At 43.7% G+C, this 25,719-nt stretch overlaps 1 protein-coding gene across 2 annotated transcripts in view; it reads right to left on the bottom strand.

Annotated features, from left to right (window-relative positions):
* Positions 1 to 25,719, bottom strand: part of Elapor1 (endosome-lysosome associated apoptosis and autophagy regulator 1) — an 80,045-nt gene that overhangs the window by 28,367 nt on the left and 25,959 nt on the right. For both annotated transcript variants that reach the window (XM_051177709.1, XM_051177708.1), the window contains exons 2-3: positions 14,830 to 14,950; positions 12,943 to 13,135 (exon numbers count right to left, since the gene is read on the bottom strand). In XM_051177709.1, coding sequence (XP_051033666.1) covers positions 12,943 to 13,135; positions 14,830 to 14,950 — 314 coding nt within the window. The remainder of the gene's footprint in view (positions 1 to 12,942; positions 13,136 to 14,829; positions 14,951 to 25,719) is intronic.

The raw sequence follows: 25,719 nt of genomic DNA, 5'->3' as shown, positions 1-25,719 counted from the left end.
CAGACTTAGGAAACTTGTGTCTTATAGTGGTTTGAATGAGCATGGTCCCCAGAGGCTCATATGTTTGAATGCGTGGCCCTCAGTGGAACTGTTTGGGAAGGATTAGGAGGTGTGGCTTTGTTGGAGGAGGTATGTCATGGGGTGGGTTCCTATGCTAAGCCAGTCTCTCTTCTCCTCTCTCTTTTCCCCTCTCCCCCTCTCCCTCTCCCTTTCCTCTTCTTCTCCCTCTCCTCTTCCCCCTCCCTCTCCCTCTCTCTGCCTATGGATCAGGATGTAAAGCTCTCAGCAATAGCTCCAGGCCATGTCTGCTTCCCACTATGATGGCCATGGACTAAACAAGCCCCCAGTTAAATGTCTTCTTTTAAGATTTGCCTTGGTCGTGGTGTCTTGTAGTGAGATATTCACCTTGTCCACACCTATAGCATAGACCACACCCATTGGGGGGTGGAGACAGGGCTGGACGTGACCAGGGGGGAACTAAGTCTGAGGAGGGGGCTCAGAGAGCTCTTTTGCGTGCAGCACGGGGACAGGAGTACATCCTGAGGCATCCTTGGGACCAGGAACCTGCTGATGTTCATCTGTCTATGTTGTAAGTTATTTCTCCCTGAATAAACATCTATTCGGCCTATTTGTTTCTCCTGATCCTTATTAAACATCAATATCTGGTGTCAGAAGGTTTGAAAAGATATCAAAATGTCAGATGTTTTAACTATGGTAGGATAGATCATCTAAAAAGAAACTGTAGGCAAATCATTTCTAGAAATAACACTCCCAGGAATGAATCGAACAGAAACCCTCAGCCTTCTGGGTTATGTAGGCTGACACTGGACCAATGAATGTAGATCAACCAGAGACCAGTAAGGAAACCCTTTACAATTGGGAAACCCCTTGGGGGGCCTCTTAAAGGCTCCCATGTCAAAGGTGGTCCGGACATTCCCAGTCACAGTGGAGGACAATTTCCCACAGGACGATTAGAAAATCCAGTGTCTATTGTAAAAACTCATACTGCTCTGGATGACACACTAGTGATGGAAGTTGAATCAAATGTGAAAGAAGGAAACAAAAAAAAAAGTATATTTTGGCAAACCTCTATAAACAGTCATAGGCCTAGATTGATAGTTAAGATGAATAACAGACTGTTTGGGGGGATACTTGACACAGGGGCTGACGTAACCATCATAAATCTTGGCCTCCAAGATGGCCCCTGTAAGAGGTAAATGTTCAATTCTTAGGGATTGGAACCCTGTCTCAGGTAAAACAGAGCATGAGATGGATTGAATGTATAGGACCAGAAGGACAGAGAGGAAGGTTGAGCCCATATGTGGCTGATATAGCAATATGGGGTCATGATCTATTACAGCAATGGAAGGCACAGATTAACATTCCTCCAGTAGTAGATATGAACCATAAATGACCTTATGATTGTGGAAAAAGTATTATAAAATACTATACAAGATAGACACTAAATGTCCAGGCTGTACAAAAACATAATACAAGTGCCCAACCAACAGAGGAACCAAAAGCCCTACTCTTAAAATGGCTAACAGATGAACCTGTCTGGGTAGGACAATGGCCAATGACCTCTGAGAAGTTAGAGGCTTTAGAAAACCTGGTTCAGGAACAGCTAAATGCTGGACATATCGAGGAATCTACCAGCCCTTGGAACTCTCCTGTATTTGTTATCAAAAAGAAATCTGGTAAATGGAGAATGCTTACAGACCTGAGAGCCATCAATAAAGTTATTCAGCCAATGGGTTCTATACAGCCTGGAATGTCCTTACTTTCTTTGATACCTAAAGAATGGCCTATTATAGTTATTGATTTAAAGGACTGCTTCTTCACTATACCTTTATAAGAACAAGATAAAGAGAAAATTACCTTCACGGTACCTAATTACAATAATTCTCAACCGGTGAAGAGATATCAATGGAAGGTTTTGCCACAGGGAATGCTAAATAGCCCCACCCTGTGCCAATATTTTGTACAAAAACCATTGGAAATAATTCATAAACAGTTTCCACAATTCATAATCTACCATTACATGGGTGATAGAGTGTTAGCTGGTTCTAAAGTAGAAATATTAGAAAACATGTTTGAGAAAATAAAGGAAGTTTTACCTCGTTGGGGATTACAAATTGCACCTGAAAAAAAAAATACAAAAAGGAGAGTCTATCAACTACTTAGGATATAAAATAGGTCTACAGAAAATTAGACCACAAAAAGTACAGATCAGGAAAGATCACTACCAGACTCTTAATGATCTTCAAAAATGACTAGGAGAGATTTCTCAACTACAAACCATTATTGGAGTAGAAGGGCATGATTTGAAAAACTTGAAAATGACCCTGAAAGGGGAAAAGGACTTGAATAGTCCATGAATACTATCAGCTGAAGCTGAAAAGGAATTAGAATGGGTAGAGAAGAGGATAGCAGAAGCACATGTGGACCATGTGGATCCAAAACTAGACTCTATTCTGGTTATATTACCATCTAGAGAATATCCTTCAAGGATTTTGATGTACAGGGAAGATATCATATTAGAATGGATATTCCTACCACATAAACAGAATAAAAAACTGAAAACATATATATAGAAAAGATCTCTGACTTGATTATAAAAGGTAAATTAAGACTTCATCAACTGACAGGAAGGGACCCAGCAGAAATTATAGTACCTTTAACTAATGAGAAAATTTCCTCTTTATGGAAAGAAAATGCATATTGGCAGAGAGCATGCCGTAATTCTTTGGGAATGATTAGCAACAATTATCCCAAAAGTGAAAGAATCAAATTTGGATCCTCCCACCATTGTAAGACACCAACCTATCTCTGGAGTTCCTACATTCTACACTGATGCAAACAAATCTGGTAAGGCAAGATATAAATCAGGAAAAATAAGTAAAGTAGTTCAAAGCCCTTACAATTCTGTACAAAAGGCAGAATTGTATGCCATTCTCAAGATACGTATGGATTTTACAGAATCCTTCAATATAGTTACTGACTCTCAATATGCAGAGAGAGTAGTCTTACACATTGAGACTGCAGAATTTATTCCCAATGATACAGAATTAACTTCATTGTTTATACAGTTACAAGATACTATCAGAAATAGGACTCATCCTATATACATAACACACATCAGATCCCATATGGGTCTGCCAGGTCCCCTAGTACAAGGCAATGATGAAATTGATTGGTTATTAATAGGAAGTGTTCTAGAAGCCTCAGAGTTTCATAAGAAACACCACATGAACAGCAAATGTTTAAACAAAAGGGTTTTTCTATCATTTGGCAACAAGCTAAGGAAATAGTAAGGAAATGTCCTACTTGCTCATTCTATAACCAAACTCCTTTACCAAAAGGCAGTAACCCTAAAGGTATAAATAGAAATGAAATATGGCAAATGGATGTGTTTCAATTTGCAAAATTTGGAAAATTAAAATACGTGCACCACACTATAGATGCATTTTCAAGGTTTCAATGGGCTACTGCTCTGATCTCTGAAAAGGCTGATTCTGTTAATCACACACCTATTAGAGTTATTGGTCATTATGGGCATACATGCACAAATAAAAACTGACAATGCTCCGGCACATGTTTCAGCAAATTGAAACAGTTTTTTAAGTATTATAACATAAAACAGATAACTGGTATACCACACAATCCTACAGGACAAGCAGTAGTTGAAAGATCCAATCATACTTTAAAGGAAATGCTCCATAAATAGGCAAGAGAAACCAAGACACCCAAACACAGATTACATAATACTTTATTAACATTAAACTTTCTTAATGCTAATGAGAAAGGAAAAACAGCTGCAGAAAGACATTGGACAATAGAAAAAGCTTCTAAACTAAATCAGCCGGTATACTTCAAGGATGTATTGACCTCAGAATGGAAACCAGGATATGTGTTACGTTGGGGTAGGGATTTCGCATTTGTATCTACAGGGGAAGAAAAGCTATGCATATTATCTAAGTTGATCAAGATCAGAGTTGAAGAAGAGGAAAATCTTAATGAAGAGAAATGACAAATCATCCAACAAATTGGGTCCCATGAAATGTGTGGCGACCTCTCAAAGGTATGGGAAGTGTTCTTTTCTTGTCCTTACAGAAAAACAGAAAATGCCCATCTTCAAACAGCCAAGAGACACTAAACATGTACTACCTACAGAACAGAAGATAGCTCTCCAGAAAGAATCACTTAATGAAGAGGAATCTGATTTATGGTAAAAAAAAAAAAATATTTAATTCTAATAAACTATTTCTATACAGAAATCTTTCTCTTTTATCTTGGTGTCAGAAGTTTACTATCTAGTATTCTTCTAGTCCCAATTCATGTAAACCAATGCTGGCTTTGAAGTTGGATTTGGCTTTCCTTCTCTAAATCCAAGCATGTTGTTAAGATTAAATTCACAGTTTCTGCCTTATATCAAGAAGCCAATTGGTGTAAGGCAGAAGAAAACAAAATCTGGGGACTCATTTGATTATGCAATTTTCTCTCTGAAATCCTAATTTTCTCAGATACATTTTAATGCCTATTGTTGCCTTTACCTATATGCATACCTTAAAACTTGAAATTTTTACTTTGATATTGATGTTTAAGTTTTCCATGAGGAATAATAACAATTCCTAACCGCAATCTTTGAACTCTCTGGAAAGAAGATGGGGCCCCACGTCATTGTTTCCATTTGACTCAACCTGATGCATCTAGACTACAAACATCACCCTAAAACTGGTTTGAGACTGTTTTGCTTGAGACAACTCCTGACTAGCTAGCTGTAATGGTGCACTTACTTATTACACCCTGGCCAGAATTTCAGATAGAACTCCAGTCAAGCATTTCCTGCCACACAGTGACTAGCTACATATGTTACAGTCAGTCCTGTCAAAATTTTGTTGCTAAAAATTTTCTTCCTATAAGATCCCATGGAGCAATCATCATCCCATTTCAGCAGGAAGTAATCGTAAGATAATGATGCCCCCTTTCCCTACTCTAGGCATTTAGGGATAATATTCATCTTCTTATGGTTGGGTATGGAAGGTGATGCTTAGACTCGGGTATCTCTTTTAGACAAGGATAGGGTATGATTGGGAAAGATATGGTTTAGATGGGATATGGGTAGATTAGCCTATCTTCTTGTGAATTATTTTAGTAATAGTGAGATATTAGTATCATACAGCTTACATGGTTATAGATTCTTATATGTGGTAACCTATGTAAAATTAAGTATATAAACTGTATATTTTGTCATATTGTGAAAATCTTTCCAATTATGATGTTTTTGCACAACAGCCTTACCATATTCTATGTATGTATACTTTTACTTATGTTCAAGACAATTTTGTATATTGATACAATTTAGGATATTTTTATCATGCTGCACTTTATAGTTCTATCTCTGGTGTAGACATTTCTACTCCACCTCTGCTTTAGGGATTTACATGTATATATACGCACATCGTTATATTGCTTAGGTATTTATCCCTGCTTTACTCAGGGAAGTTTCAATTAGTGTTATAGCTAGGTTCCTGAGTATTACAGATTACCTTCACTCATGTTTCCTATACCTATGAGATTAGTCAGAAATAGATACTTAATCTTCAAAGACTTCATAGACCTGCAGAACATGGCATTTAAATGTTTTAATACTAGTACTCTGTTGACATGAGACACTATTGCTCCTGACAGCACCATGCACCTTCCTGAAAAGTGTTGGACACTGTTGTCGCTCCTTCCGGAGTCCATCCTTGCTTCAGCTACGGCCTCTTGGGCAAAGAACTGCCCCCACCTCAACCACTGATTTGGACGTGCGGTCCTATGTGCTTGCAGGAGACCAACATAGAAGACATCTGAACCCTGCCAAGTCAAGGTAAGACAGCCTTTTTACCTCCCTGCTTTTGTTGTTGTCTGTCAGGTACTCTAGGCCTTAGCCAAAACTGGTTGTACCAGTGTTGCTGTGAGACCTTGGGTGACTGTCCAGGTAGCCTGCTGTTTCTGTCCTTGCTGCACCTTTTGGAAGTTGCCCATCCACACTTCCTGCCTACCCTAGTATTGTTATTTTCCTTTTCAGGTGTTTGATGAGGTTGAAGATTAAATTATCACAACTATTATTTTCTCTTCCTAGTTATATATATTAGGTACTAGACTTAAGCTTTCCAGCTTAGGACAACTCTATTGTAAACCCCGTTTCGACTTCACTCTAGGACTAGATAGTTAGGTCTTAAGTTTGTATGTTCTCGATTTTCCTTTTCTTAGAGCACACTTGTTATTCACTGTTTTGTATAGTTTTTGTTTCTAGGCCAAATCTTTTCTTTAGATTAAAAGGGGAATTGTAATGAGATATTCACCTTGTCTGCACCTGTAGCATAGACCAAGCCCATTAAGGGTGGAGCCAGGGCTGGATGTGACCTGGGGGAACTAAGTCTGAGGAAGGGTCTCGGAGAGCTCTCTTGCGTGCAGCATGGGGACAGGAGTACATCCTGAGGCATCCTTGGGACCAGGAACCTGCTGGTGTTCATCTGTCTATGTTGTAAATTATTTCTCCCTGAATAAACATCTATTCGGCCTATTTGTTTCTCCTGGTCCTTATTAAACATCAATAGTGTCTCTTCACAGGATAGAACAGTAACTAATAAAGACATGAACATGCTCAGGTAAGAGTAGCAACAACAGATGCTCTAAGTAGACGAAGGTGCCTAAGGCACAGCCAACAAGAGGAAGACAGTGAAGCTAGCTGGGTGTGCCTCCATGCTCCATAAAGCTGGGCTGGAGGTGGATGGCAGGTATAGTTGGGCATGGGAAGCTTTACATCAACCAGCTATGAGCTGCATACTTCATATTCACAATTTATATTCATCGGTAATAGGAAGAACTATTTTTTTTCCATGTAATAGATGAGAAGATTGAGACTTGGAGAGTACCATGGCCAATACCACAAAGTCTTCAAGTGACAAGTCAAATTGAAACCTGCTTAATCCCAAAGCTGTCAAAATCCATAAACAAACATATCCTGGAGAACCTAGAAGTCCATCCACATCCATCTGGAAAAACAAAATCCCACTTGTTTTTCCAGAAGCAGCCACTTTACAATGCTACATGTATACTACTTTTCTCAGAAGGGGATGGCAGGAGAACCAGAGATGCTCAGTCTTGTGGCATCTCTTCCAGCCCACTATCTACTAGTTCAGTGGCTCCTCCTCACTCCCTACAGCATTATCTCTTGAATAGCCTTTACTTCACGTCTGGCCCTGCATCCTCTAATCCCTCTCCACACCATGGTTGGAAACGTCTAGAAGGAAAACATGACCAAATCACTTCAGTGCTCCAAACCCGGTGAGGATTCCCTGTTGCTCTTGGGATTGGGGTCACAATCCTGGCCCACGCTTTATATTGCAAACCTATGGAATTTCTCTCAATTCCCAGGCCAAACTTTCTCTACCCCTGGGCTTGCCTTCTTCCTTGAACAAGTTTTTTTCCTGCTCCTTTTTGGTTAATTCTTCCTCCAGCCTTATAATAAAAAAACAAACAAATAAATAAATTTACATGTTAAATAATTAAATAAATGCTACTTAATGTTAAGAAGTCCAAAAAAAGGAAAAAAAAAAAAAAAAAAAAAAAAAAGCTGGGTAATAGAGGCATACTCCTATGGTAATATTTTGTTTATGATATAACAAATAAAGTTTACCTGAAGATCAGAGTGCAAAGCTAGCCACATTAACCAGCCATAGAGGTCAGGCACACATCTTCAATCCCAGCAGTTGGGAGACAGAGGCAGGCAGCGTATCTCTGTGAGTTCGAAGCCAGCTTGGTCTACAGGGTGAGTTTCAGAACAGGCTCCAAAGCAACACAGAGAAACCATGTCTCAAAAACAAACAAACAAACAAACAAAAAACAACTGAGTCTTATAGAGATAGAGGTAGATAAATATTTATCTCACAGCATGTTGGGAATAAGAGATGTTCCAAAGGGAGTGGGAAGGGCTTAAGGAGAGGGCACGGGTGATGGATGTGTTCAAAATACGTTATATATATATATAAAATTGTCCAAGACTAAGTACAGATTATTAAAAGCAAAGCAAAGCAGTCAAGCACCGCAGAAGCACCATGTGCCTTCACCAGCGCCTCCCCTTTCTTACAGCATTTCTCTCTCCAACTACCAAGAGGGGTGGTGTACTTGAAACCGGTACTTAATGTCCTCACCAAGTTCTTTGTATGTATCTCTAGGCAACACACTACTACATGCATTTGGCATGTTTTTAAATGCCATGAAAATGGTATCATACTTAATTTTCTAAAACTTAGTTGGGAGGGAGGCTTGTATATAATGCTGTGGGATTCATCCAAACTCACAAATATAGCTCTCTCTCTCTCTCTCTCTCTCTCTCTCTCTCTCTCTCTCTCTCTCTGTGTGTGTGTGTGTGTGTGTGTGTGTGTGTGTGTGTGTGTGTAGTGGAGATAGAACCCAGGGTCTAATCTACCCTATGTATGTGCTCTTTCATTGAGCCACACTCCAGCCCTTCCTTTGATCTTTACTGCTGTCTAATACTCTTTATGTGGTTATAGCTTGGTTTACCACATCTATTCAGACTGCTGGACACTTAGAGTGCTGCCAGGTTTCACTGGTGTTCACAGTCTGCTGTGAACACTCTTGTCTCGGTGTCCTCGGGCACGTCTGATGGGGTACTTGGGGCAGTTGCTGGTTCATTTGGTATGCAAACTCCCAGCTTTACTGCCACCCTGTTCCCCAAAACGTGTGTCAGTTACACCAGCTGGAGGTGTAAGTGTCGCTGTTGCTCCACATCCTCTACAAATCTGGAACTGAAGACTTTATGTCTGCCAGATGATGTGGTGGGAGAGTATTGCCGAACAAGGTGGTGGGGAGTGTCGCCGCCATCTGATGTAGCGGGAAATTTAGCGTCGAGTTGGGCTCTAAATCTTAATTCCTTGATTACTGGTGTTTTCTGAAGCTTTCTTACAATCTGGTGTCTTCTTCTGGCCATACTTTAATTCTTCATTTATTTGTCTTCCTGGCTACACTGTGGATTCTGAGGGACAGAGGCCAATCTTGTCTTGCATAATAATCCATTCCTCAGTCTCCAGCTCTGGGCCTGACACTCAGGGACCACAGGGGATCAAACAATGTGAGAAAAGGGTGAATTGAGACAATTCTGCTGTTTCTGCTTTGCCTGAGACTAGTCCAAGACTCCCAGCTGCTTAACAATGGCCTTTGAAAGAATCTTAAGTTGTACACAGCTCCCCCCCATGTCTGCCCAAACCACACAGCCTTACAAGCTCAACAGTCATCTTGTTTTGTTTTGTTTTTTTGAGACAGGATTTCTCTGTGTATCCCTAACTATCCTGGAACCCACTCTGTAGACCAGGCTGGCCTTGAACTCACAGAAATTCTCCTGCCTCTGCCTCCTGAGTGCTGGGATTAAAGTGTGCACCACCACTACCCAGCAACAGTCAGTATTATTATCAAAATGGAAAGAAACCAAATTCTTCAAAAATGACCCAGTTAACAGTGTCGATTCCCTTGTTGAGAGAGACAGTTAATGCTGATGTATTCCATGGTGTCAGCTATAAATAACTCTTGAAGTTTGATGAATAATTAAAAGAAGGCTATAAGTGGGTTATATTTGCAAAGTGCATCACAGTTCCGCTGTTGATAGTGTTGTCCCTGGTGAAGGCACTTTATATTCAGTAATAACATGTTTGTTTGATTTCTAGTGCCAGAGACATCATTCTAGATTCTTCTCCTAGACCCCTTGATCAGTGCTAGGGATCTGGAATTGGATCCAAGGCCTTGAATGTGCAGGCGTGTGTACAACCACTAAACCACACATTCTAAGCCTTTGTTTTCTTCTTAAAAGTCTTTTAGATGTATTTATTTTTATTTTATGTGTATGGGTGTTTTGCCTGCATGTATGTCTATGTAGCACATGCATGCCTGGTGCCTGCAGAAATCAGGGAGGGCACTAGATTCCCTAGAACAAACATTACAGATGGTTGTGAGCCACACGTGAGCACTGAGAGTTTAACACAGTCTTCTGAAAGAACAGCCAGAGCTCTTAACCACTGATTATCTCTCCAGCTCCCAGGTAGTGAGTCCTAATGAGGAAGTGTGTCTAGATCAGGTTGATCCTCAGGCGTGTCTATAGGGAATGATTGTTTATTGATGGAGAAGGACCGGATCATTGTGAACAGCACTGTTCCCTAGGCTGTGGGCCCTGCACTGTGTAGGAGTGAAGAAAGCTAGCTAAGCATAAGCATAAACAAGCAAGCATGTATGTGTTTGTTTTTCTCTCCTCTTGACTGTGAATGTTTCAAGTTCTATCACCTTGCTTCTCAGTGATAGACAGTAACCTGAAGTTGTGAGTACAAACAAACATGTGTCTCTCTCATCTCCACACCCTCCCACAGGTTTCTTTTTGTCCAGACATTTTATCACAGAAACAGAAACTGAACTAGATTAAACACATTCTCTTAACTCTGGTTCCTCTTAAGACCTTGGTCTCTGAGGACAGACTATTTCTCTTAAAACCTTGGGCATCCTGACAGACATGGAGACTGTTCAGTTTGTCTGTCCTCTTCCCCATGATTAGTTCTTTGTCAGTTTTGTGGCAAATGATATGTTAGATGCTGGAGACCCAGCAAAGACCAAGACACACTCTGTCTTCTCCTGCTTAGGGACTGTGTTTTGTTCCTACTTGAGGGAACAGAAATTTAACTAATACAATTAATAACATAGGACTAGCTGTGCTAAGCATGATAACAAGAATGACAAGGTGACACCAGAGTCTCCCAGTTCAGGGATTGTTTCTTTGAGGAAGTGAGACATAAGAGCCAAGTAAGACAACTGGGGACAGGCCCACAGAAGAACTACTCAAAGGTTCCAGGAGGAAAGCATCATGGCAGCTGGTGTGGCTGCAGCATGGCACCAACAAATATGAGAAATACAGGCAAAATGTTCTACTCTGCAGAAAGCAAAGCAGAACAGCAGACCCTTGGGCTGTGGGAAGGTATTGGATCTTATCCCAAGAGCAGTGGGTTGCTTCAACCCAGAGTTCTGAGCAGGAAACTACTGGTTTAGATGTGTGTCATCATTCTAGCTGCTGGATGGAGTCACATGCATGGTCTGTAGGAGGCAGGGAGGAGAAGCAGAAGAGCAGCTGGGATGTTGCAAGGTGGATCGGACAGAGGGATGCTGGTCCAGCTAAAGGAGAGGTAATGGGACTACATACAGGAAAGCCAAAGAGTTGGGTTCACAGTATCAGCTCAATTGCTGACTTTCAAAACCTCTCCAGGTGGCCACTTCTACCTAGGAGAAACCCTCTCTCCCTCCTAGGGACATTTCTGGGTGCCTTAAGATCCAGGTTCCATGATGATCTGTGTCTTGAAAGCACAAACTGTTATTAATCTACGCACATATCTCTCAATGAGAGATAATGATTTCTAACCCTCTCATTGTAGTCCCCAGAGAAAGGTGGGACTCTTCCTCTTCCTGGGTTGGGAAGTGATGGAGTGGATAAATTGATGATCTGCATCTTGTCCCAGGTCAAATGACATTTGATATTAGGGTTCCCACAGGATGGGAGCTTGGTTGCACTTGCATCTTCTCTAGCTCTATATCTGTCCCTGACCCAATCTAGCTCTATATCTGTCCCTGACCCAAGTTTTTGTGATAATGACTATGATATGTAAACCTGCACTCTAAAGTAATATTAAAATTGGATGATTGGCTGGGCATGGTGACACACGCCTTTAATCCCAGCACTTGGGAGGGAGGCAGAGGCAGGTGGATCACTGCAAATTTCCAGACCAGCCTGGTCTACATAATGAGTCAGCCAGGGTTTTAGCGAAACACTTTCTCAAAAGCAAACAAACAAACTATAATTGGATGATTGAATGTCTGCTGTGTGGTTCAAACACTGGTCCTTCTGAGAGACTCGAGCATAGGAATGTGAGCAAGCATGGGTGAGGCCCTAGGTTCAAGCCCCAGCACCATGAAAACAAACTTTGAAATGAGAAATCCAAGTGTAATACAATTCTTTAGTCCTTTTAGTCCATTTGCTTGCATTGATGTAAAAGAACATTTGCTTTCCTCTTAAATTTATTGTCAGAATTGCTTTTCAGAATTTTTTATCCTGATGTTTTCCTCCCTGGAGTCACATAATAATGTGACTTGAAGGTGGCAGTGGGCAGCAGTAGAAAGCTTGGGACTATGTCTGAGTACCAGTCTCACCAGTTTTGAGCTAGAAAACTGAAATGGAATGCTCACTGGGCCTCCAGTTTTCCACTCTGCAATGGAAATCACAATGCCAGTTTCACTGGGCTTCTGTGTGGGTTTAAGAAAAGCCTTCTGTGTAGAACATCCAGCACAGGGCCGGGTCCCTAAAATGCACATCTGGAATAAATATTGAGTGGGGAGGGACACTGAGCTTTTCAATGGCTGGCAAAGGTCTTCTTCTGAGCTGGAAATTCTTAGTTACCGGGATGTGATAGTTCAAATGAGACTGGCCCTCATAGACTCATATGACTGAGTCCTTGGTCCCTACTTGGTGGAACTGTTTGAGAACGACTAGGAGGTGTGGCCCTGTTGGAAGAGGTTTCAAAAGCCCACACAAGGCCCAGTCACCTGCTAGTGGACTAGATGTAAGATCTCAGCTCCAGCTCCAGGGCTAAGCTTGCCTTGCCTGCTGCATACACTCTCCCTCTGAAACTGTAACCAAGCTCCCAATTAAATGCTTGCTCTTATAAGTTGCTTTGGCCATCGTGTCTCTTTACACCAATAGAAAAGTAACTAAGACATGGGGTTAAAAGATCTCATTCATGACCCCTCCAAACCCAAAACAACATGGGTCAAGGGAGCAGTCACATTTCAGGAGTCCCCTACCCCACCCACATCACTTGTGGCTTGTGTGCCAGCTCCCAGACTCACGAAGTGCAGTTCTCCGTGGACTCAGAGATGCTGTCATCGACTTCCAAGTTGGCTGAGAGGCTGGCAAAGCCATGAGGCAGCTCATCCCACTCATCAAACCGGATGCCAGTGCCAAGCGAGTATCGGCCCTCGGCGCAGGGCTTACAGGACTGGTCCTTCATATCCAAAAACTCTCCGGCATTGCAAGAGAAAGCTGGAAAGCAGGCAAGAACGAGGGAAGGGTGCTGAGGTCACCGTGGTCTCTGGAGGAATGATGGGGCTGGGGGCAACTAAATTGGGGACTTCAGGGTCAGAATCTAGGGGTCTGGACCACTATAACTTAGGGCTAAGGAACATCTTGTATGGTGATATTTACATGGAATGACCACAAGAGTAAAGTCATAGAGACATAAGGCAGATTTGTGGTTGCCATGGAGACTGTGGAGAGACTGTCACTAAGAACTTTTTTTTCAGAATCTAAATGCCCCAAAATGTGAGTAGTTAAGAGTTGCCAGGAACCAGGGGTTGGGGTGTACATCTTTAATCCCAGCACTCGTGGGGCAGAGGTAGGTGGATCTCTGAGTTCTAGGATAGCCAAAGAAATCATGTCTTTAAAAAAAAAAAAAAAAAAAAAGAGTGTCGCAAAGATTTGAGCAGCCCTGAAATTTGCCTAATAAGGGATGGGACTTATGATCTGTAAGAAGTGGTATCTTTGGAGGCAGAAGAATTGTTCTAAGTTCAAGATCAGCCTTTTCCATAGGGCAAGTTCTAGGCCAGCCCAGGCTATACAGAGATCCTTTCTCAATTAATAAAAATGAAACAACCTAGTTGTGTCTCAATAAGCCAACATTTTTTACAAAGAAAAAAAAATATTTGAAAGACAGGCAAGGAGGCACTAGCCAGTAATCCTACCACTTGTAAAGGAAAGATAGGAGTTCAAGGCCAGCCTCATAATTTATAGACCTGTGGAAAGAGAAAGAGAGAGAGATAGAGAGAGAGAGAGAGAGAGAGAGAGAGAGAGAGAGAGAGAGAGAGAGGAAGGAAAGAAGGAAGGAAGAAAGGAAGAAAGAAAGAAAGAGAGGGGAGGGATGGAGAAAGGGAGGAAGGGAGAGAAGAAAGGACGAAAAGAGAAGAAAAGAAAAACAGATACTGTGCTAAGCTGAGGTTGGAATTTGAATGTCCTTAATCTCCTTTGCAACTCTTTCAATGGGCCCTGGTCTCTAGCCCCTGGCATTTATTGTTATTCCCTCTGCATCCCTAAAAGAACAGGGCACAGGGGAGAGAAAGCTGTAAGGAGTCATAGAGGTGGGATGGGAGCTGCAAGCCACAGCCGGGTCACACTGCAAGGTTCTTGCTCCCGGAAGTGATGTCCAGTGCATTTAAACAGCCTGGATTTGCTCAAGTTCATTTTCTTCAGCTTCCTTTTCAAAATCAAAAACAAATTGCAATATTGCCTGAAGGCTGCTGAGGCTCATAGGTGCAGATCAGAGAGAAATGCACAGACAGGCAGAGAAGAAAAATGAAGGGTGTGTGTGTGTAATTAAAAAAAAATTTTTTTTTGTTTTTGTTTTGATTTTTTTTTGTTTTTGTTTTTGTTTTTGTTTTTTCTAGACAGGGTTTCTGTCTGTGTAGCCCTGGCTGTCCTTGAGCTCAGTATGTAGGCAGGCTGACCTCTATCTCACAGAGATCCACCTGCCTCTACCTCCTAAGTGTGGGCTTTGCTACCTACCACACCTGGCTAAATGAGATTTCAGCACCACATTCCAGAAGGTGGAACTAACTGGGGGAAAGATCTGGCATCTGTCCCATTAGGAAGAGCCTGGCTTGGATAGCTAGGGGCTTGAGTTAGAGGTCAGGCCTAAGTGTCAGGGAGACCCTGGGAGACCCTGGGACTGGAAGGTTGCTTACAGCACTCGGTGCCCTTGACAGGATCAGGGAGGCTGGTGCATAGGCCCGGGGTGTGCGGCACGGCGACCCTCCACCTGGAACCTGTGCTGTCACACGCTGTGTACTCATAGTGGTACTCTGACTGCAAGGGAAACAGTGGTAGTCAGAAGGTCCATCATCCGTGGTTAAACATCGAGAGTTTCCTGCCCAGTATGAGGGCTACTGACACCGATTATTATAGTAATGGCCTAAGGACCCAGGCAAGGAGCAAGGCATCATGGTACCCAAAGATTACAAGGCACCTAGGAGAATTACAATAACTTGGATCATTTTTGGCCCCTATATGGCTGTGGGCTAGTCCTTTAGAAGTACATTTGTGTATGTATGTGATTCTCTTTGCTGTTGTGTATACATAACGTTCTATCAGGGGAAAGAACAAGCTAAGGCTGGCCGAGTAATTCAGAGTGCTTGTACAACATCCTCAGTGCTCTCAGTTTGAGGATTAGAAGTTCAAGGTCAGCCTTGGCTACGTAAGACTGTCCAAAAACCAAAAACAAATGACAACAATAACAAACAACTAAAAATAAGAGTTTTTCTTGCCCAAACAGTAGAATGAAAGAACAAGAACATTCTAAATGGAAAGGCTGCCTCCCCCCTTCACTAAAAAAATCGATTGCCACACATAGCTTTATTTCTAGCTCTCCTTCTGCTCAAAAGGAGTCTGAAAATTCCCATTTCATCATATAAACATCATCTCTAGCCCAGGAGTTAATGTGTTGTCATCACACACACCTGTCCACATTTCCCCCAACGAGGGCACTTGCTGTCCAACTGCTTTACCTGAAGTAGAACAACCCGATAACAATAGCACAGACTGCAAATCAAGCATGTAGTGTAATAACAACAAGAGGCAAGGAGACGCAGAGGATGTGGCAGGCACTGTCAGTATTTCTAGTCCTCCAGGCCTCCCATTAAACCATGGAGCTGACAGCTTTTGTTTTGCCCAGTATTTTGTGGTCCACACTTATAATTTATGTCACTGTATCTGCAAGCAAAGCAGAATGAATGTCCCCCCTTCGGGCCACACAGAAACATGGTCCTATAACATGCATGACTGTAAGGAGCTGTGGCTGACCACGAGACAGGTTGGAGGGCTGCTGATCTAGCCAATCAAAGCTTTACTTTTGTAAAACGCCCACTGTGTCTCCTATCCTACTTTCCTACATAACATCTACAAAAGCAGCACTGTGTGATATTTTAACTGTCTCAGAAGCAGCAGTATCTCGGGTTGGCTGAAATGTGGGGAACACAGTGTTTCCAATTCTGGGACTCCAGAAACTTAGTAGGAAAAAAGAACTATTTAGACGATGTCTTCCTTTTCACCCCTTGTAAATATTTGCTAAATACATTTTGTCAGCCCAGCACATACAAGCCCAAGTTGGACCAGTGTGACTTGGGCAGCAACTTGAACTTGACACTTTCACTTTCCAGAAGAAGATAGAACAGAAGATAGAAAAATTGTGGCCTTAATGTTTGATGTTTGTTTTTGTTTATTTGTTTGTGACAGGGCTCACACAGCCCAGGTTGGGTTTGGAATTGTGTGTGTGTGTGTGTGTGTCCTTTTCTTTATTATTTTATTTGTTTCCTTACCTCAGAAATAAATATCCTGTCATAGGGGGATGAGTAGGCCAACTAAACATATTGTAATTTCAGTTCTAAAAACCATACTTTCAAAGGGTCTGGTTGCAAGAATAAGGGTTAAGTGAAATCCACAGTATGCATATTCAGTAGAGATTTGATAATGAGGCAGAAGGGATTCTATCGGTGAACCCACTTGCTCTGGCCATTAGTATAACTTTCACAGTTTCCAGCTCCCATCTCATTGGAGCTTCACGGCTCCCTAGGGGGCAAACGGAGCAGACAAACAGGGTTTTCTTCATTGTAAAGTTGACTGTCCACGGGACACAATGGCTAGCTTGTCCAAGGTCACACAACCTGTAAGTCACTGAGCTAGATCTCAGACCATCCCATCAGGAATCCTCTCCCACCTTTATAGGTCTGACAAAACACAAACACTGGGCCAAATTTCACAGCCAAGTCTAAAAGTTACATATGATGCTATCAGTTATCTGCCAGCGTGAGGCTGGCTTTGCTTCTAAGGCCCAAGAATGGGTGTTAAAACAGCTAATCTACTCAAGCAGATGGTTTTAATTCGCTCTGATTGCACTTGGCCTCCTGAAGGCACATGGGCCCAATCCATTCCTTTGCACTGGTTTTTATTTGTTGTCTCCAAGTGCTATGAGGCTAAGATTTTCTGGGAGAATGGCGGCTCCGAGCCTTCAAAGATTTCCCTTTTAATATGTGTTAATTTCTTCCTGATGCTTGGAGAGCATCACAGCATGCAGCGTTGCCAGCTCTGCTGCAGCTGTTTGCAGACGGGACTGTGCTTTAAGATCACATCATGAAAGGCAGGCTTAGACAGTTAGAGCAGGGAGTACCTGGCGGGTACCTGGTTGACTTTGGTTTGTGTTCTGACTATGTAGTCTGCTCAGGTGGGGAAGACGTGGCAGGGGGAATGTGAGACTGCTTGCTCATATTCCAGTGGACCAGAAAGCAGAGAAAAGGGACTATCATATCCCTCATCTGGGTTTCTCCTTTCCCCTGCTTACTCAAGGACCCCAGCCCATGTACTGATGCCAGCCACATTCAGTGTGGGCATTCCCTTCCTGGATGTTTCTTCACAGACGCACCACTCAGCACTGTGCCTCACTAATGCCCTAGGCATTTCTTTTTAGATGGTTTTTAATGTGTATAAATGCTTTGCCTTCTCGTACGTATGTGCACCACATGCATGCCTGTGCCCGAAGAAGTGAGGCAAGGGCTTCTGTTCCCCTGGAACTGCAGTCCATGTGGGTGCCGGGAATCGAACCCAGGCCCCCTGGAAGAGCAACAAGAGCTCTTACCCGATGAACCATCCTTCCAACCCCATCAATTTGACATAATCCACTACATGAACCAACAATATCTCAGTTACCCAACCATCTGCTTTTGGAAGTATGCAATCTGCATACTACACTTAACAAAGGACACACACACACAGTTGGGCGGTGGTGGTGCACCCCTTTAATCCCAGCACTTTGGAGGCAGAGGCAGGTGGATCTCTGTGAGTTCAAGACCAGCCTGGTCTATAAGAGCGAGTTCCAGGACAGCCTCCACAGCAACACGGAGAAACCCTGTCTCAAAAAACCAAAAAAAAAAGAAAAAAAAAAAAAGATATACATACATACATTCTCACAATCAATGACCAGCCCAGCACACAATTTTTTCTTCCCACCACACACAGGGATGACACAAATCTAAACTTCAGTTTCAGGTACAACAGGAATTGATTATTCCCTGTTCCTGGAGAAATAATGAAAGGATTTATAATGAGGGTGGGGACCTTTAATTAATCCATGCCCCATCCCCTACCACCCAGCCAAGTGCCTCTCCTGGGCCTTCAAGAAAGAAGAGAGGAGAGTCTTCAAGCTGGAGTTGATGTTGCCTAATATTGAACTATCTGTTGGTAGCACTGATCTTCATGTTTAGAATTCACTCCCATAATATTTGTAGTCCTTGATGTCCAGGTATCAAATGCACTGATGGAAGAAAATATCTGCAGGTCAGGATGTATTTGAATGGGAACCTGTCCTTCCTGAGATAGAGATGTCACTCAGTTACCAACAGTTTTTGCTCTGGGATCCATCCCCAGGACCGCATACACGGGTGGGGTGGTACAAGCCTGGTCCAGCACTTGGGATGCAGAAGCAGAAGGATCCTAAGCTCCAGTTCAGTACACAGGGAGTTTGAGGCCAGCCTGAGCTATAGGAGCCTCTGGTACAAATAACCAGAAACCTGTCCCTTCCACCTTCCTCTTTTGCTTTCAAATAATGTGTCTTACTCTTTCCTCTCTCCCTTTAAAATGATTGAGTATCAAGTTAGCACATGAGGGATCAGATATTTTTGGTGACCTACAGATTGCATCTTTGTGGGGTATTTGGTTGGCATACACGTTGGGAGATAGGGAAGGTATACTCGGAAGAGCTGGTGACAGAAAGATACAGTCCACAGTGCAGGTAGGGGGAGTCTGGTAAGAGGTCTGGCCTCTTTGGGGTGCCTTAAAAGGCAATCCTACTACCCCATTGTGGTTTTGGGATGCTCAGCTTCTCTAAGCCTCAGTTGCTGAGGTTGTGGTGTGCCTTAGTGTGGCGTCTAACCACTAAGAGAGTGGTTTTTTTTTTTTCTCATGTGCACTAGGTGAATTTAGTCAAGATGATGTAGACTAAGCCCTTGGTAATCAGGCTAGTCTCAATTCAGAGATCTGCCTAACTGTCTCCCCAGTGCTTGGATTAAAGGTTAGTGCCACCACTGCCTGGTAATCAAGCGTTTTTAATCTTAAACAAACAATCTGATTCGGGGCTGGAGAGATGGCTCAGTGGTTAAGAACACTTGCTGCTCTTCCACAGGACCTGGATTTGATTCTCAGCACCCACATGGCAGCTCCCCACCATCTGTAAACTTCAGGTCCAGACTGAAAGCCCTCTTTTGACTTTGGTGGGCACCACACACATGTGGTACTTATTCATACATGCAGGCAAAACGCCTCCTCTGGAAACTTAGGAGCACGTGGCACTAGGTGGGCCACATGAGTGGGACTGTTGAATGAGATGGCTCACCTGCCATGGGACAGCACATGGCCCAAGCTAGGCCATCAGGTACTCTCTTAGGACAAGTGAGAGATGTGATGAAGGGAATGGGAACATTTGGTCGTTGAGTAGAACCCTGAAATGGCTTGGAGCTGAGTGGGGGGATGGAGAGAAGTGGCGTTGCTGTCGGAAGCCCTCTGTCCCCGTTCTGCCTGGCCACGCACAGACGTAAAACAATCAGTCAGACAGCGAAGAATGTGAGTTCACATGTATTCCGAACCCAAGTAGCCGGAATCAGAGAGACAGCGGAATTACAGTTGACAGTCTGGGTGTTCTTAAAACTGGTGAACTGACCACTTAAAAATGGCTAAGATAGGGGCTGGAGAAATGTCTGGGAGGTTAAGATCATTGGCTGCTCTTCCACAGGATCTGGGGTTCATCCCCAGTACCCACATGCTGCTTACAACCATCTGTAATGGAGGATCAGATCCCTTGCTCTGGTCTGTCTAGGCATCGGACATAGTAGTGGTGCTCAGATATACATGCAGGTAAACATCCATACACATAAATAAATAAATTCAAATGGCTAAGATGGTAAGTTTTGTTATGAGTAAAGCTAAATTATTACAGTTTTTAAAATTACATTACGTAATTAATTTGTTTGTGTAACCCAGTGTGCATGCATGTTAGAGGTCAGAGGGCAACTTTCAGAAGTCAGTTCTTTCCTACCACCATGTGGGTCCCAGGGATTAAACTCAGGACCTCAGGTTTGGCTAAAGGTAGCTGAGCCAACTCACGAGTCCTGTGCTATAATTGCAGGGGAAAAAATGTTTTAACTAGATGTGGTAGCACAAATCTGTAATCCCAACCCTCAGGAAGCTGAGGCAGAAGGATTGCAAATTCAAGAACAGTCTAAGCTATACGTTTTAGGAACTAAATTTCAAAAGGGTTATGCTGTCAATCCTGGAGAACATACATGCCCAGCCTCAGAGTTATTCTATTAAATAGGCCTTCCCATGGAACCCTGATTACCTGCAAGTCTCAATTCATAAATAGCTCCCATTGTTTTTTGTTTTTTTTTTTAAATGTATTTTCAGTTCTCATTCAGTTGACTGACCTAAAAGAGGACAAGAATGATAAGGGGAAGACAACATCAGGCACACTGCGTATTGTCTGACTGGCTGAGCCCCTTTAGCATTTAGCAGCAATTCCCTGAGGCTTACCCGATAGCTGCTGCTAGCAAATTCTTAAAGCGTTTTTGTTGCAACTGTACAAAAACAAAAAACAAAAATACTAAGTGCTGCTGGGCGATGGTGACGCTCACCTTTAATCCCAGCACTCAGGAGGCAGAGGCAGGCAGATCTCTGTGAGTTCGAGGCTAACCTGGTCTACAGAGCTAGTTCCATCCAGGGCAGGCTCCAAAACAATACAGAGAAACCCTGTCTCGAAAAACAAACAAACAAAGTGCTAAAAAAAAAAATGTTTTGTTTTCAGGCGTTCTGTTTCTTTAAAATATTTAAACTCCGGCAACATTGCTGATATGGAACACAGCGAGTCTTCTCTCATTCTAGGGAGACACTCTCAGCATTGGGCATCTTGGAGCCCCGGATCTGAGAGAGTTCCCGTTTGCACAGAGATGTGAAAACTGTATGTGTACCGATGAGAACGAGGTGAGGCGGAGACGGATCATAAAATACATACAGAGGGTAAAGCAATGAGACTGCACACTCCTGTTTGCTCCCATTTCCCCAGCAAAAGGCTCTTAACACCGAAGATCCCCCGGCACGACAGGGAAGAACCCCCGGCAACGACAGGGACGCAGTTCTAAGTTGACGCTAACCACTGAACAACACTGGCTCTTTTCTGACTGAGGGAGGTTTGAAAGCTGGGGCAAGCAGGCCTCCAGAAACACTTGGTTTTGCTGCTAGAAATATCCCCTGCAATAGCAGACTAGAGAGGACAGATGGCCGGCGGAAACACTGAAGGGACAAGACTAGGTGACCCAGTGGCAGAGCGGCATCCTATCCCAGCTTTCTTCTGGCCAGGACCTTCCTCCAGTCAAACTGCCAAGGGTGCTGTTTACAGATGGCCTGGTTTGGCACCGGAGTCCAAAGGCAGGCAGGGGGTCTGGTGAGATGACTTAATCAGCGAAGTGTGTGCAGCTCAAGCATGAGGCCCCGAGTTTAGCTCCCAAGAACTCACATAAAGTCCAGGCAAATGCATTTTGTGCTTGCAAAAGTCTCAAAGAATCAGTAAAAGTAGTATATGTTGTTTTAAAAAGACAGGCATGCTGGCGTATGCCTATCGTGCCGGAACTGGGAAGATGGAGCACAAGTATCGCTGGGCTTCCCGACTACCTCATGGAGATGAGTCAGTGAGCTAGCTCCAGGTTCAGTGAGAGGCCCGTCTGTCAAACAAATGAAGGGGTGACGAGTCAAGGGAGACACGCCAGTGTCAGTCTTAGGCCTTGTGCATGCATAGACACGTGTATATGCACCTGTACACACATGTGCACACGAGGTAGATAGAGAGAATGCAATAATTTTTAAAAAGGGGGGAAATCTGCTATAATCCCACCAAGAAAAAATAATTCTGCCCATGCCATTTTACTTCACTCCTTTGTTTATAGACCTTTATGTTTATAGACCTTTATGCCAAGGCTGACTTTGTTGGTCACGGCAAGAGAGCTGACCCTGAAGGAGACTCAGGGGTAGGTCATCTATCAGTGTATCAAGTTCCCCACAACTGTGCACTGCCTGCTGAGTGAAAGATGGCCTGAGAATTCGTTTCCGTGCTTTGCTATATCTCTGCCCAGATTATTTTTCTGTATATGTACATGCTGTGTGGGGTGAGGTGGGGGTGGGGGTTTGAACTCAGGGGTCTCTCATGTGCTCTGCTCTTGAGCTGCATTTCCGGTCTTCTGTGTGAAGTTTCAGGGCTGGGGCCATGGCTCCATGGTGGAGGAGATTGCTGAGTCTGCTCAGAGCACTGGGTTTGTCCCTAGATTCGTAAACAAGTACAAAGGAAACGTCTCGTTCCATGCTAGTCTGAGCTGTGACTCTTGGGTTTGCTTTCAGGTCCCTGAGAATGCTTTCTCACGTCCTTAACGATTGTGCCACGGCTTCTTTAACTGTTCTTCTACTGTTGGACGCCAAGTTTCATCCAAGTTTTCTTTGATTTATATTGAACTCCAGTGATGTTTCCTGTGTCTCTCTTGCTGTTTACTTCCTAGTGATAGAAGCATGGATGTATATACCACCACGCCGAGCTTTTAAATATAGGTTTCCAAATATCAAAATAGTACGGTGTACCCTGTGTGCCCACTACCCTGCTTTAATACTCCCACTTCCTGCCATTCTTGCTTCATCCACTTCCTGTTAACTTCTATTCACTCTCCCCTTGGAGCCTACTTTACACAGAGCCTATCATTCATTTGCAGTAAAATGTACATAGGGTTGCGATGCACAGATCTCAACCACATCACTTCAGTGAATGGATGTTATTGAATGAGCTATTAACAGCCACCGAGAGGTTGGTGGTGAATGAGGGCTAACTCCTGTCTCCCGTGCCCCCAGGGAGAACCCCTCACCAGGCAGGATTCCCCTTCTGAGCCACTGAATCCCAAAGCCATGGCTGTGCAGCCCCAGTCACCCCAGGGAGCAGGCCAGCAGTGCCAGGGTTTGCCTCAGCTGGGAGTCTCAAGAACAGGTTCTTAAGCAAACCTGCCTTTTCGCTACACCCAACTGTGACTAAGTCCTTGGGTTCTGGGGAAGGACACTTCCCACCCTGCCCCCACCCACAGGCTCACCTGCTCCGCTCTCCTCTCAGAGTCCCTGAAAAACAGTTCCTCTGGAGATAATTTCTCCTTTGGAGATTAAGCTGTTTCAAGTGTCAAGTGCCACTGAGCTGGGGACACAGGGCAACGGGTAGTAGTTGCTTCTTGGCTCAGCACCGCCATTGGAGACTGGAGCAGAGCCCATGGATTAAGGCCAGGTGGTGGAAGCCTGCTCCCTCTGAGTCCTCATCCCCACCCCAGTCAGCAGGGCTTGCCTTCTACTGAGAAGTAGGAATAAGCTCCACTCTGCTCAGAAACTTGGGAAATCGGAGAAATGTCACAATTTGAAACATCAGTCCAGGCACAGCCCCAGCTGGACATTTTTGTGAATAACCATTCTTTTTGTTCTGGGATTTCTCAGCTTGAGTTGTGGTGCATGGATGGGTTGAGACTCCAGAGCGTGACAACCTTGTCCATTACGAAGGCAGTGATGGGAGAATCTTTCCTGTTGCACTCCAGCTTGTCCAACGGGAAATGGGGGAGGGCAGCCACTTCTATTTTGCCACCTGCCTCCCCATCCCCACCCTTTTAGGACCACTGACACATCAGTACTAGCCTTCTGGTACTCTGTCCACCGAAATCATCATAGACAGTGTGTTTGGATCTCTACACCACCTTCCCTCTTTCAGGGCTCAGCATTCTAAGTGTTAACTGAAGTATTGGAGCCGGGAAGGTGGCTCAGAGAGGTTAAGAGCACTGGCTGCTCTTCCAGAGGGTTTGATTCCCAGCACCCACATGGTGGCTAAAACCATCCATAACTCCAGTTCCAGGGAATCTGATGCCTGTCTGGCCTCAGAGGGTAACAGTTACAAATATTGTACACAGAAATACATGCAGGCAAATTATTTGTATACATAAAATAAACGAATGAAAAATAATTATTCATCCCATTTGATAAGCAAATTTCTCATTTGCTTATCTGTGTGGGACAGAATGCAGAATTCTGGGCCATACTTTTCATTAACTTTATTACCACTTCCTCTTTACCCAGAAAAATATGAAAACCTGTCACGATGGGTTAGTAGTTTGAGGTCGTTTAATATTTTACTGAACTAAGGCTATCATACTTCAACTAAGGGATTTTCATATTATACTCCAGAGCCCAAAGGTTTGGAAAGACTGCCCCATCAAAGGGAGAAAGAAAGCTGTCCTCTGACTGGAGTTACACGTTTCTATACTTCTTAGGTGAAATTTCGTTTACACTGAAAGTGTCACACTTCAGAACCTATGAGGTGACTACCTGGGCTGGCCATGGACTCGGTTCTGACCCTCCAGACTCCACCTCCCAAGTGTTGGGGTTAAAGGCACATACCTGTATTTTACACTTTGGTTTGTGGATATGTGTGCATGTATATGTGTGTGGGGGGGTGCACACCTGCCATGACATGTACAGAGGTCAGAAGACAGCTTGAGGAAGTCACTTCTCTCCTTTCCACACTGTAGGTCTCAGGGATCAAATTCAGGTTGTCAAGATCGGAAGCAAGCACCTTTATTCTCTAAGCCATGTCACCAGCCCCACGCCTGGTTTTATATGGTGCTGGATCAAAGCTAGTTTCAAGCATGCTAGGCAAGCATGCTACCAACTGAGCCCAGAATACCAGAGTCTTTACTTGAATGTTGGGCACCAAAGGAGAGTTGTAGGGTTAAGGACACCCTAGAGCTTCCCTCTGAGTGTCCCGAGTGGCCAGGTGTTTCCTCCTCCCCTCAGAGCAGGCACCAGGCCCAGCAGCCAGCAAGCAACAGGCCTCAAGCTGCCTGGTCCCAGCCAGCTGTCCCCTACCATGTGAGGTTGCCTAGCAACATGGTGCCAGGAGTACTGGGGATCCTGGGTTAGAGACCTTAGATTGCTACTTCTTAGCATTGCTCTTTTCTCCTCTACTTTCTGCTTTTCCTTTGACCTAAACCCAAAAGAGACCATTCTCACTCATCCGGGGACACACCACACAAAGCATTAGGCTCCACCCTGCCTTGGACACTGCCTCACTATCCAATCTGTCTGTTTTGAGCACAGCCTTGGCTCCTGGGGGACACTGAGCAGTCTCGTAAGGAAGAATGAACTGGAATGATAATAAGGCACTGATGGATGGGTATATGTACCGGGCACTTGTCTGAACTGGCACCCTGTGCATCTCTAGCCCCCACGGCCCTCCTGAAGTCTTACTAACTTTATTCCTGCTGTCCGACTTTCCCCGTTGACAGTGATAGTCCCTTCACCTGGGTCTCATGAACTACAGCTCCCTCAAATCCGGTGATATTTTCCCCCATAGAACTCACTACCTCCAAACACATTTTATGTATAACCTAGTTGTTCATTGCCTCATCTCCAAGCCAGATCAGCTGTGAGCTCCATTGGACATGGCCGTTTGTTTTAGTCACAGTTAAAGCACGGAT

The sequence above is a fragment of the Phodopus roborovskii genome, unplaced genomic scaffold (genome assembly GCF_943737965.1).
Source record: "Phodopus roborovskii unplaced genomic scaffold, PHOROB, whole genome shotgun sequence".
Taxonomy (NCBI): Eukaryota; Metazoa; Chordata; class Mammalia; order Rodentia; family Cricetidae; genus Phodopus; species Phodopus roborovskii.
This window is presented reverse-complemented; position numbering and strand designations above follow the sequence as displayed.